At 40.4% G+C, this 12,350-nt stretch overlaps 1 protein-coding gene across 1 annotated transcript; it reads right to left on the bottom strand.

The window, feature by feature from the left end:
• Positions 1 to 3,687: 3,687 nt before the first annotated feature.
• Positions 3,688 to 12,063, bottom strand: eef1e1 (eukaryotic translation elongation factor 1 epsilon 1). The gene is made up of 4 exons (XM_053342677.1): positions 11,980 to 12,063; positions 10,821 to 11,018; positions 7,542 to 7,637; positions 3,688 to 5,658 (listed from the first exon to the last, which is right to left on the bottom strand). The coding sequence occupies exons 1-4, from the start codon at positions 12,061 to 12,063 to the stop codon at positions 5,515 to 5,517; spliced, it is 522 nt and encodes a 173-aa protein (XP_053198652.1). The 3' UTR covers positions 3,688 to 5,514.
• Between the last annotated feature and the right edge of the window lie 287 nt (positions 12,064 to 12,350).

The raw sequence follows: 12,350 nt of genomic DNA, 5'->3' as shown, positions 1-12,350 counted from the left end.
CTGTGATGAATGTTTGATTAATCTGGCTATGCTGCAGGATTTAGTTGTAACTTGTATAATTACATCTCTTTCTTACCCCGTCTGACTTCTTTTTCAGCAATGTCACTGTAGATTTGAGCAATGAACTTTTAATATTATCATACCTGATAGAAACAATGGCCAGACCTATGCAGATAAGCTCAAAATACTGATAATAATTTGAATAATGATAATAATAATTTAAATCTGATTACTTGTCATGTCATCCCAATACATGGCGAATGTTGAAGTAAATACTACAGTAAGTACTCCTGAAGTATTATAACCAGGGCGTTTTGGCATTCGGGAGATTACACAGTTAAAGTAAGAGACTAGCTTTTTAAAAATAACTTCATTGTCAACAAATGTTCTAAAAGTACCAAAGCTAACAGTGCTGTTCTTTGTTCCGTGTGTGGCACTCAGCCACATGCCCACTTGTTCCTCCTGAGGATGTAAATCTCAGCCACAAATAGGCTGTATACTTTCAGTTTTCAAATAAGCTGAATCATTTACTGTAGTTTTTAGCAAATGTTACTAAATGATTTGGATTTGGTGCTCTAATAAGTATTTACAGCAGCAGGATGATGGACAATGTTGTTTAAAATACACTGTTGTATATGATCATTGTAATAAAGGAGCATCATCATTACAACAGTGGAGCTCTCTGATGTGTTTTTAATAGCTGAGCACAAACATCCTTGCTCCATCAGAGCAAAGTCACATCTCTCTCCTTCTTGTCTACAGGAATAACTTTACTGGAGGAACATGTTGTGAAAAACACATGCCCCCCCTCCTTCCTTGTGTCGTTCATAGCTGCATCTTCGCTCATACGCTCATGTAATTGCAATAGACAATCAGATGCCATCTTTATAGGCGCATGGTACAACTGTCACAGTGTGTAAGGCCACAATGAAGCACGGTCGATAAGTCCTGTCAAAAGAGCTTATGACATGCTAACACTCCCCTCACCACCACGCGGTGTTGATTGTTCCACTGAATCAGTCAGCCAGGGACGCCCTGCTCTTAACAGATGTCGAAGCCGATGTGTTTCCCTCTCCCTGATGTTGATAACAAGAATTAATGAAGGGTGGTGGCGGCTGCGTGGTTGTTTGTTGTTGGGCGGGTGGGTGCGGGGGTTGTCCATCTAATATGATTAGAAAACTCAAGGTGACAAAAATGTTGGGAGAAGATGAGGAGGTGATGTGTACACAACCTAAACGCTTGGCTGTTTTCACTTATCAAAAAGTGGAAACAGTGACATCTACTAGCGATGCATGTGTGGCTGTGCTGCTTTCATACTTTTTTAGTGTTACTTAGGTCAAACACATCATCTTGTCATCTCCATGAGTCCATCTCACCTCCAAATATTAGGAAATTAACTCAGTTTTACATTGACACTTTCTGTTGTCTAGTGTTACTTTAAAAAGCAGCTAGATTGGCTCAACAGTTTAAAAAACAACCTGGATGACATTTTTTCGACTCTATTTTAAAGTTTGCAGTAGAGGATTACAGGAAAGGTTCATAACTTATTATACTTTGGTATGATAAGATTTCACTGCTTCTGTCATGATAGTACTGTAGGTGCATTTTCTGTAGTATTCATTTTAGTGTGATTAGATATTTAGATTTCTCATCCTTTGTCTTATTTGACTCTGCACTGAAATGGGCTTTAGAGCGCCAAGACCCCCCAGTTCTGCAGATTTAATAGAAATATAAACTTTTTCAGTTGAAATTGCAATACTGACTGCTATTTTAAAGATGAGATCAAACAGCAACCAAAGTGTCAAAGTGACAGAAAGAGAGAAGCAACAGCTCCTTTGTGTTGAGAGATGAAGTCATCAGCAAATCCTGATGATAACCTTATCTTATTGACCCTTGACCTCGCCCTCACCAGGCAGCGGGCTAAATTGTGCCTTTATTCAGCTGCGGGAAGGGAGAGGAGCACAGTTAGTGAAGTAGGTGGATCTTAAAGAGTTTGAATCCAGGAGCACGGCAGAGGGCCTCCCATGTGGAGTGCTGCCTCTCGCTCTCAGAAGTCAATAGGAAGGTCGCCTCTAATTGGCACCTCTGTCGTGGGTTACCTGCTGCGGCCTCATCACTGCATCTAGCTTTGACTGCACTCAGGTTTGATCAGAGAGGAACCTGACTGTGAGACCACACTAGCATTTTGAGACATTATGAGCCACACAAGAGCAGAGAGAGAAATGACTGACACTGTCATTGTATATTTTAGAGCTGGAGTCATTTTTGATCTTAAATCCTTTTAACTTTTACTTTGACGACCAAATTTTATTGAGCAAAGTTTCTATAGATTTTTCTGTTGCCATCTGAATGCTTCAAAAAAATATAGATTAATGATGAAAATACTACCTAAATGTTTTACTTTCACCATTTAAACCCATTTAGAAGTTTCTGTAACATCTTGATGGGCTGAACTTTGTAATTTGACTTGCTTTAACTATTCATTAGATCACAGGTGTCAAACTCATTTTCATTCAAGGGCCACATACTTCCCAATTTAATCTCACGTGGGCCGGATCATTAAAAAGATGGAAGGAAGGAAGGAAGGAAGGAAGGAAGAAAGGGAGGAAAAGAAGGAGAAGGAAGAGAAGACGGGAATGAAAGAAGGAAGGAAGGAAGGAAGGAAGAAAAAGAAGACCGAAAGCAAGGAAGGAAGGAAGGACAGATGGAAGGAAAGATGGAAGGACAGATGGAAGGAAAGAAGGAAGGACAGATGGAAGGAAAGAAGGAAGGACAGATGGAAGGAAAGAAGGAAGGACAGATGGAAGGAAACAAGGAAGGAAGAAAAAGAAGACAGGAAGGAAGGAAGGGAAGATGGAAGGAAGGGAGGAATAAGGAAAGTGGGCCGCATTGGACCCCTCAGCGGGCCGGATCTGGCCCACGGGCCGCATGTTTGACATCCCTGCATTAGATAGAAGTGAATGTTTACGTTAGAGTCAAGTATTTTGTAATAAATAAAGTGCTCATTTGTATCCATTCAAGGTACAATGACCTTCCATTCATAGTAACCGTGGCAACATGGCAAAAATTGAATTTAGAACAATTTTTCCAGCTGCATCTTTTGTGGGCAAAGCTTGATTATTTACACCTCAAAAATAAATGCATCTGTCTAATGGTTTCACATCTGAAACCACATTCCAACTGAATGTTAACATAAGGGGAGAGAGCACAAGGGCTTCTTTTAATGGCAGCCCACACCATAAACTGCCCCGTCAAGTCACAAGGCTCGCTCAAATGACTCCGAGCTGTTTTTTTCTTTCACACAACACTTTCCACAAACACACAGTGAGCTGTCTTAAGCGTCGCTTTATCAAACAATAGCTCTGTTTTCTTGCTGGCTTGGTGCGCAAAAAAACAAATTCTTGAGAGATTATGAAAAGTACACACTGAATAATTTGCAAAGAAGTCAGGGGTCATGAGCTGCGTATCCCTTTGATTTATTGGCACAGGATGAGCATCATGGTGACATCATATAAAACCACTGCAGCTTTAAGCGAGAGACATGAAAGAGAGGCAGATGAAAGACTCTTTTCACTGCAGACATTTTAACTTGTCAAAGCAGGAAAAGCACAGGTGTAAATAATAACATTAATGATGGCTTCGTTCCATTAAGGGTCCCGGTAACGTCGATGACCGAGCAAGCACAACACCAGAGTGCTGGAACTGGCTCACCTTAATGCAATGCAACCCTCATTTAATGTTATTACTTCCACCTGTGATTTCCCTGCCTTGTCCTTGCTGAGGACATTGATAACGTAACTGAAATGGGAGAACTTAAACAAGACAGTGAAGAACTGCCAGCAAACACTGACGCAAAGACTAAAACATCCAGTATTACATGAAGTTGTTACAGTCTACAGTCTGTAAACGTGTTTGACTGCAAAAGCAAAGCAATGAAAATCAGAAAACTGTACCGCCTATGATCAATAAGTTATATTTATTCCTCTAGTCTTCCCTAATATTTCTTCATCTTTCCCTTTTCTTGTATTTGTATTGTTATGTTCATAAAGATTCTGCCACCACAGCCATGACGTGGCCCGATGATGGTGCTAATAGCAAAACATCCAGCCAGCAGCAGTAAGGCATTCGGAGTCACGGATCATTGTTCACATGTCACAAAAAGATCCCTCGGCCTCTGGGTGCTCTTTTCTTTCTCTGTGAGCCTCCCTCCCTCCCTCGCTCGCTCACTGCCTTCCTCCGTCCTTCTCTCTCCAGTAGCCCCCGTGGGAGTGTGAGGGTTGAAATGACACACAGTGGCTGACTGTCGCCCAGGGGCCTGGGTTCTGGCCTTGGCTGGCTGGATCTGTGTGGCAGCTGGTGAGCCCGCTGCCCTCTCTGTGGCCTGCAGCATCAACAGTGGTGGTAGTGGGACTGATTGGAGCCTCACTCTGATCTCTGACTCTGGGGCTGACGCTCAACTGCTCACTGCTGCCCACACGACTGGTGGTGAGGAAGTGGGACAGAGAGCGGGGATATAATCAGGATGGCGCACACACAGAAAACTAAACTGTCCAATGAAATGTCAGAGAGTTGTATGTGAAAAAAAGATAAAAATCCTATGAAAGAAAAAAAAAACAAAAAACAATATGATAGGGATGAAAGGCTTTATGCATCGGGGCAGGGAGATGGCAGTAGTGGCAGAACAATGTGGACTCAGCAGTGACTGTGGTCATTATAGGGTCATGATGCTGAATTAGTAACCACATTTATTTTTTAAAACTATAGTGAGGATATGCATTGATACGGCATGAAGGATGCTGCTTCTCCTAAGGACATAATGCACTGCACTGTCAGCTAAGTAACATCCCAGTGAGGCCTCTTAAATCCTGTAATACTAAATCATCCTGTGTTCAAGGCTCAAATTAAACAAAGAATTACCATTTATGGACCATTTATAAATAAAAACACCCTTTTTAAAAAAAACTATTGAGCTAGCAGCACTTGTTTTTCGCTTCACTACAACCTGTACAGCCTTCGCTCAGAAAACAACTACACATATGTAGACTTCCAAAAACTCCCTTCAAAAATTACCAACACAAAAAAAAAAAACATACAACATGAATATAACTGTCACTCAGAATTGCTCCCTGGTATTTTTAGAAAGGTTACGACACCAAACTTCTTATAAATAGTGTTAGTTTAATTGAGGGGTTACGATGACAGATGATGATTCCTTCTTCCTCCTGTTCCCAGCCCTTGTCAATAGTGAATGGTAGTGAGCAATATTATTTAAAACACTGATATTTCTGACAAAAAAAGGAAACAAATCCAATGAGAAAAAAAAAGGTTGAGCTAAAAAACTCAAATAACCAAAATAATGTTGAGGCAGTTAACTGGGACAGAACATAAAGGCAGGAATTACGATCCATAACAGGAATAAAACAGGAGCTCTTGAAGGGAAACATCCTCAAATGGTAAAGATGGTGATGTGATATCATTTGAGTCAGGCTGGGTCAGGTGGGGTGGGGTCGGGTCTCAGTGGTGTCTGCTGGTGTAGATTCTGTTCCTGAGCACAACTATTGGAGAGAGGTGGTGTCGGATGCCGGGATAGTGCTGGATGTGGTCGAACCATCGCGTCACATTCACGTACTGCTCCTTTTCCTGGACGGCCAAGTCCACCTAGGTGAGAGAAAAAGAGAGGGAAATTATTATATACTGAATGTTGACACTGCTAAATCCAATTTATATTTTATAGAGCACATAGCTATGTGAAAAACTGACGGTATCTTGTTTTTAGCATTTTGATGTAAATCTCATAAACCAGTATACTGTTGCTGTTACACAAATGTTAATTGTGTTTACATTTTGATTTCTGTTTTTGTTAAATACTGAATACTTTGACTTCTTCATGCCTCTAAAACCCCTTAAAATTAAACAACCAGAGAACCAGTCAAACTGATAATAACTCAAGTAAACAATATAGAGCTGCAACTGTTCTGATAATCCAATAATAGTTTTTAATTTTAAAAAGGAATAATTTCCAAATTCTGATTCCAACTTCTCAACACAACTTCTGGACAGAGCAACACATTTTTAAAAACATCATCTCAGGAAACAATGATCAACAATTTTCACTATTTTTAGAACATTTTATGAACCAAAATCAATGAATTGAGAAATGAATCTAAAGATGAATAAAACTATTAATTGCAGTCCTATAAACAATGCTGAGTTTAATGGATCTCTCAAGCAAATAACTAAACTGATATCGCAACCAATAAATTAATCAATTATAACCTGAGCTGATGACACCAATGACCCTGTGTGGGCTGACATGGTGCATAATGGGAAGATCAGAAATAGACTATTGACTAAAACTTATTGAAGCGGTCTTGGAATGGACATTTTGTATTAAACAAGTTTGTGTTAAACAGATACATTTTCTCACAACTATGACAACAAATGGATTCTAGCCAAATGTGCTTGGAGGAGAAATCTATCAGACGCTTGTTGTTTCATCATCTAATTAATTGGAAAGTGGAAATCCCCCACGCAGGCAACAATCCAGCCTAAAACCATTGGAGCGTCAGTCAGGTTTAATGTTTGTGTAATGTTGTCTTCCATGAATTGAACATCAGGACAGGCTGTGGTTAAGGGTTGGGTTATCTGACCCCTTGTCCCCGAGGTTAAAAACCACACTGATTGCAAACCAAAGTGACGCTCCTCTGCCTGGTGGCGGGGGCGACCTTCCATCTCCGCCACAACCACTGACATCTCTCAACATGTGATTCCCAAACCACCCCCTCCCCTCCCCTCCCCTCCCCTCCATCTCATTCCGTCTTTCTCATCTCTGAACTCACTCTTATCTTTCTTCTTCTTTTTTTTTTTTTAATCACGGGAGGCGTAACAAACTTACTTGTCCTGGTCTGAGGCTAAAGACATCACTTTGTGCCACATCACTATTTCTCTGAAGTGAAGTGAGAATGTGTTTATAACCCGTGTGTTTATTGCCAACTTGTTCTCAGTACCCTTTGGCCATATGACTGGTCTCATAGTGTCTTATGCACTGTGACGAATTGCTTATTAAAGTTGTGGTTTGACTGAAGTGAGCGCTGATATGGAGGGAAAGGAATGGATGAAGAGATGAGTGGAAAGATGGGTGGAGGAGAACTGAGTAAATGGTGTTGAGACATAGGAAATCAGTACAATTTACCTTGAATATGCAATCCTGGGAAACTTCTGAAAACTATATATTAGGTCAGGCAAGGCTTACTTGCAGTCATTGTCAGTTGCAAAATGTTTTTAGATAAAAGATAGAAGAGTACTTAATTGGGATAAAATTGTGTTAGAGAAGTACATAAATGACCGGTACCATGACCGAAACCATAGCCTCACCTATCCCAATGTTTTACCTTAAAACCAACAAATAACTCAAATCCACATCATTACATATACTGACATTTCTTTTCACTGTGTTGTGTCATTTAAAACTCTGTAGATTCATCAGTAACACGTCACAGTTTTAGTTATATTATCTGTAAATGACAAAAAAGGTAACTTACTATGATTGGATGAATTCCATTGTACACAAGCGCATCAGCTAAGGTGAAGCGGTTGCCAGCCAGGTACACCTTGTCTTGCAGGTAGAGGTTGAGGTCCTGTAAGAGAAAATTCCAACATTATAAGCACTAATGCTAATGAGGTCACTACTTATGATAATTTATGCATTGTGCAAAGCATTTCTGTGTAAACACACTTGTCTTCACATGACAGATGAATACATTATACATTAGGGAAGAAAATAGCATGTATGAGAATCACTAATGAAGTTTCCTTTTATAGAAGTAAAGTGAATATTCAGCCCTGTCAAAGAAGAATTATACATGTGTGTAAAAATGAAGTGTTTATAATATTTCCACTGTCTAAAAGGAGACTAGAGGCCTAAAGTGTGGCATGACAGCAGGTTCGTTAACCTATATATCTGTGGGTGCGTGAGGTACATGAGTCTGGAAGCTGACTAGCGTGTGTGTCTTTGTGCTGTGCTATGTGGATAGGAATAATATGTAACCTGAGGGGGTATGGCATCTCTACCCATGACTGGCGACTTAGCACAGATGCCGTACAAAACAGGCTATTTGTTTACTCTGCTACCAAATGACTGCAACTCTCGCTTGCAAATCTAATGAAGCTGTCCTAAACTTGGGCAGCATGATGTGTATTTCTCAGTCCATGTCTGTGTGTGCAAAGTCGTGCATGGAAGTGCTGGTCCCAGGGGAAGAGACCATCTTTAGCACTTGTACATTGTGCGAAGGGAACACGCTGCGCACACGGAGCATCTTGGGGGCAAATGGAGTTATTGTGCGGCAAGAGTGGGTGATGCCAAACAAGGCATGAAGACTGCAGACTTCCTCCCCTTCCACAATCAGATCCCTGCTTTTCTTAGCCTACAGCCATGGAGCTGAAGCCCAGTCGAGCATCAGAGGAGAGGCAGCGCTCCTGCTACCCCTATCCAGCACATGGAGCTCCAATCCTAGGTTCTTCTCTACCTGCCCCCACCCTGACTATGCACTCACATTATTAGCACATTGCAATAAAAATAACAGTGGCAAAGTCTGTAGCAGAATTTAGACAAAGTGCCTTTGTACTATGACAGTGTTAAGAGCAAACACTTTCAAAAAAGCAGTTTCTATTCCCTTTTGGATAGGTCACATACAGGCTAGAAAACTACAGCTGTTCCTTTCTACATTAGACAGAAATTGAGCCAATAAATAACTGAAAATACTGCATGTGATTCTTTTAAAAATAATTACAGTGCTTTGCATATTTTTGTGCCTATTTCTTTTCCTACATTTCTGTAGCTAGTATTGTGTGTCTACTACTGTTGTCCTCACAGTACAAAGAGCATTTTCTGTCTTATTTATTTATTTTTTACTTATTTGATCCAAATACAACTTTCTTTAATTCAACGTCTCAACACTATTTTCTATTCAGGCAACCATGACTGTTGATGTCAAGCTCAGAATTCTCAGTGATTACATGACTTAATATCATCAGATGTTTTTGATTGAGTGCATGAAGTTCAGGATGTCAGTGCTCTTTGTTGACTGAAGACAAAGTAGGAAGTGACTCAGATGTAATTAGCTGTATGCTTGTGCATGTGCTTCATTAAACCACTGATAGTAACTTCTGAGGCAGCAGGAAGTCACTCAGTACTGGCCTAATTGGTTTAAGGTGGAGCGACAGACCTTCCCTAATATTCGGCTAAATGTGAGTTCCAGACCAAAATGTTTTGGGGTGTTTATCATCACATTACATGAGTGACATGATACTTGCTTCAGAAAAAGGTCTCAGCTTGAAAATCTATGAATTTCCTATTTGCGTCCTGGGGTGAAAAAGTTGAACAACTCCTGCAGTTGACAGTTTTTATCTCTGGATAATTTAATGGGAGATGACTGGTGTGCTTGAAAGACGAGTGTTAAGGACGCTGCTAAAGCAGCAGGACAGGACAGGGGGCCACCGGGCACCAGAGCTGAGCTGCTCAGGGCGACTTCCTTCTGTAAGTGGCACCATTAAAATATTTAAGAGGCCTGGCTGCTGCACAGCATGACTCTTTGGCCATGCCACAACAGTGTGTCACGCTGAGAAGTGCGCATACAGATACACACACACACACACACACACACACACACATATAAACACACAGACACTTCATGCTGACAGGACAGTGCCAAGAGGCGCCTCGCGTCCAGCAGACCAGTGGCTGGCGATCCATTTCACGCTGACTGGCGTCAGGCACATTAAAGCATTTTTCTCTGTCTGTGGGGCCATGTCACTGAAGGGCCATACATCAGTCTGTATTCCTGTCGCTTGTGCCTTAACAAGACGGACAAACACACACACAGACAGAGTGTGGCCTATATTGTGGACAGAGAAAGGGAATGTGAGAGAAACAGAAACGTTGTGGCGCCTCTCAAAGGTAGGGAATGATTTCATGGTTCTGCATAAATACTGCATAAAAATTGTCATTACTAGGGGTGGGTAAAAATATCAACTCATCAATGCATTGCAATATATTTTTTCCCAATTCAATATTGATTCATTAAATCCTCTGAATCGATTCAAGCCTCTGGCCAGTGAGTGTGCTGTGAGCAACACCTTTGTGTGATTTGCGGTGTACGGACGGAGGCCACACTCAACCACACAGCAACAATATGGCAACCGAAGCAGGTAGCAGCAGTGTTAAACCAGCACCTTAAAACAGATTGCACTTTACTTCAATGTTAATACAATACTGTCATATTTTTTTTAAACTTTTGTAGTCCATTTTCAGTATTATCGTGCTAATGCTTTATTTTCAGATGCGTTATTGGTCAACAATGCTATGAGTTATACCATGGCTGTTCATATGGGAATGAAAATACATAATTATTTTAAAATTATCAACAGGTACTCAAATGAATTATTTGTGTAATTCTACTTATTACTGAATCGATATTGAAGCATTTAAACCAATATTGAATCAAATTGAATCGTGAGGTTCTTAACAATATCCAGCCCTAGTCATTACAAATATTAAATGAATAGTTGAATTCTGATGAATATATTCTGCTTAAAAAACAAAACAAATACTATGAAGGCCATTTATTTTTTAAAATCCAAAACTTATTTTCTTTCCATTGTTCTTCAAACTTTAGGTTAAATACCAAAAAGAGGAACAAGTTGAAAGTGAAACGTACATAGAACCACAGCTGCATTCAAATCTGGCAGTGAGAGACGATCAGATTAACATTTACAGCAAAACAGGATGAACATGAGCAGATTCGTTGCTTCTCATTCTCTACCTTAAGGATGGTTTTGACATCCTCCCTGGCGCAGACATCCAGCTTGCTGACTCTATACTCCAGCCACTGCTGCACCACAGCTCTGTTCTCTGCAGAGTCACCCAGCAGCTCTGGGCGCTGGGCCTGCTTCACTAGATGACAGGCTACGGTCACCAGGCCAACCAGTGGAGGACCATTATTATTCTGTAGCACAGGTACCTGAGGGGAGTGACACACAGTGACAAGGCAAAAAAATGTATGAAAGAGTTAAACATATTAGCCAAAGCCTTAATGTTGTTTAAACCCACATTCAGATTTGTGAAACCTTTATTTTGCTTATACAATATGAATAAAAGGCTATTTCACTGTACTTTTCCCATCCAGACCGAAAGAGCTCAAGTCCAGATAAACCCCCCCCCACTAAATTTAGACTTGTCAAATCTGAACTAGATTAACAAGGAGACTCCAGAAACTCATTAAAACACAATTTGAGATGTATTAAGTCCTTACTCTATTTGTGATAATGAAAAAAGGGGAAGTGAGAGAAAAACAACCATTTAGTATTTAAAAAAAAAAAATACAGGAGTGGGAAGAGAAAATAATCTATAAATATATTTTGTTATTTTATTTCAAAAGGTAAAAATAACTTTACTACCTTACTTTTAAAGTGAAAAAGGGGAGATCTACATGGCTACAATCAATGAAAGAGGCGTGGAAACATGCTGTGAATTTCTAGCCGCAATATGAACTTTCCCCTTAACCCCGAATCGAAGGCCAACTTCAGTATCGTCTTGACCCCTCTCCCTTCTCCTTGAAGGTGTAAAGCCATCCTACGGTCCAATAATTTAGACAGTGACAGCTCACTCCCCCTCCCTCTACCTCTGTGGACGGGCATGCGCAAAGCATGGAGCTATTTCTATTGTGCTGACATGTGGAAATAAGAAAAATGGCGACAAGCGTGGGTGCATAACGGATTAATAAAACCACTTAAGACCAGAAGACTATCAAATTATAACATAAGGTATAAGCCAAGAAAACTTCCCGGCGTTTTAGTATCAAAACACATGACTTAGCTTAGCTAGCTACTATGAGCTAATTTGCAATATTTCACTAGCTTCCATTTGTATCAAATAGCGGTTTGAAGCCGGCAGTGAACACCATTACATTACGGTCCTGTCACCTTTTTATCCCCCTGTGTACTGTACTTGTTCGGCTTTTTCAGTCCTAAATATTTCTCCAACGACGATAGCTCCCTCAACGCCATCTTTCTGACTGAGACGGGCAGTAAAGCGTGTGTCTGATCTGATTGGATAAAAGTCTTTAGTCCCGCCCACCGGAATTTGACAAACGGTAGAGCTAACCAATAATAACGATGTATTGGAGCCCGTCGTTACATTGCATCAGTGAATGATACTTAAAGAGCCACTGTGGAGTAAATTAACACGATTTATTGCTTATCATATCTTCTCTCTCTTTACCATACTATGGGAAAAATGACCACTCTAAGTACTGCAAGTTATTTATATCATTATTTACTTTTTAATTACAACC

Source organism: Scomber japonicus, chromosome 21 (genome assembly GCF_027409825.1).
Source record: "Scomber japonicus isolate fScoJap1 chromosome 21, fScoJap1.pri, whole genome shotgun sequence".
In the NCBI taxonomy this organism is placed as follows: Eukaryota; Metazoa; Chordata; class Actinopteri; order Scombriformes; family Scombridae; genus Scomber; species Scomber japonicus.
Note: the sequence above shows the minus strand (reverse complement) of the source record. Positions and strands in the feature narration are given on the sequence as shown.

Excerpts from the sequence above, each read along its gene's own strand:
- eef1e1 (XM_053342677.1), bottom strand. The coding sequence starts at position 12,063 with ATGGCGTTGAGGGAGCTATCGTCGTTGGAGAAATATTTAGGACTGAAA. Across the intron at positions 11,019-11,979 it reads GTACACAGGGGGATAAAAAG|GTACCTGTGCTACAGAATAA; the intron begins GTGACAGGACCG and ends CACTCCCCTCAG. Across the intron at positions 5,659-7,541 it reads ATGGAATTCATCCAATCATA|GTGGACTTGGCCGTCCAGGA; the intron begins GTAAGTTACCTT and ends TCTCTCACCTAG.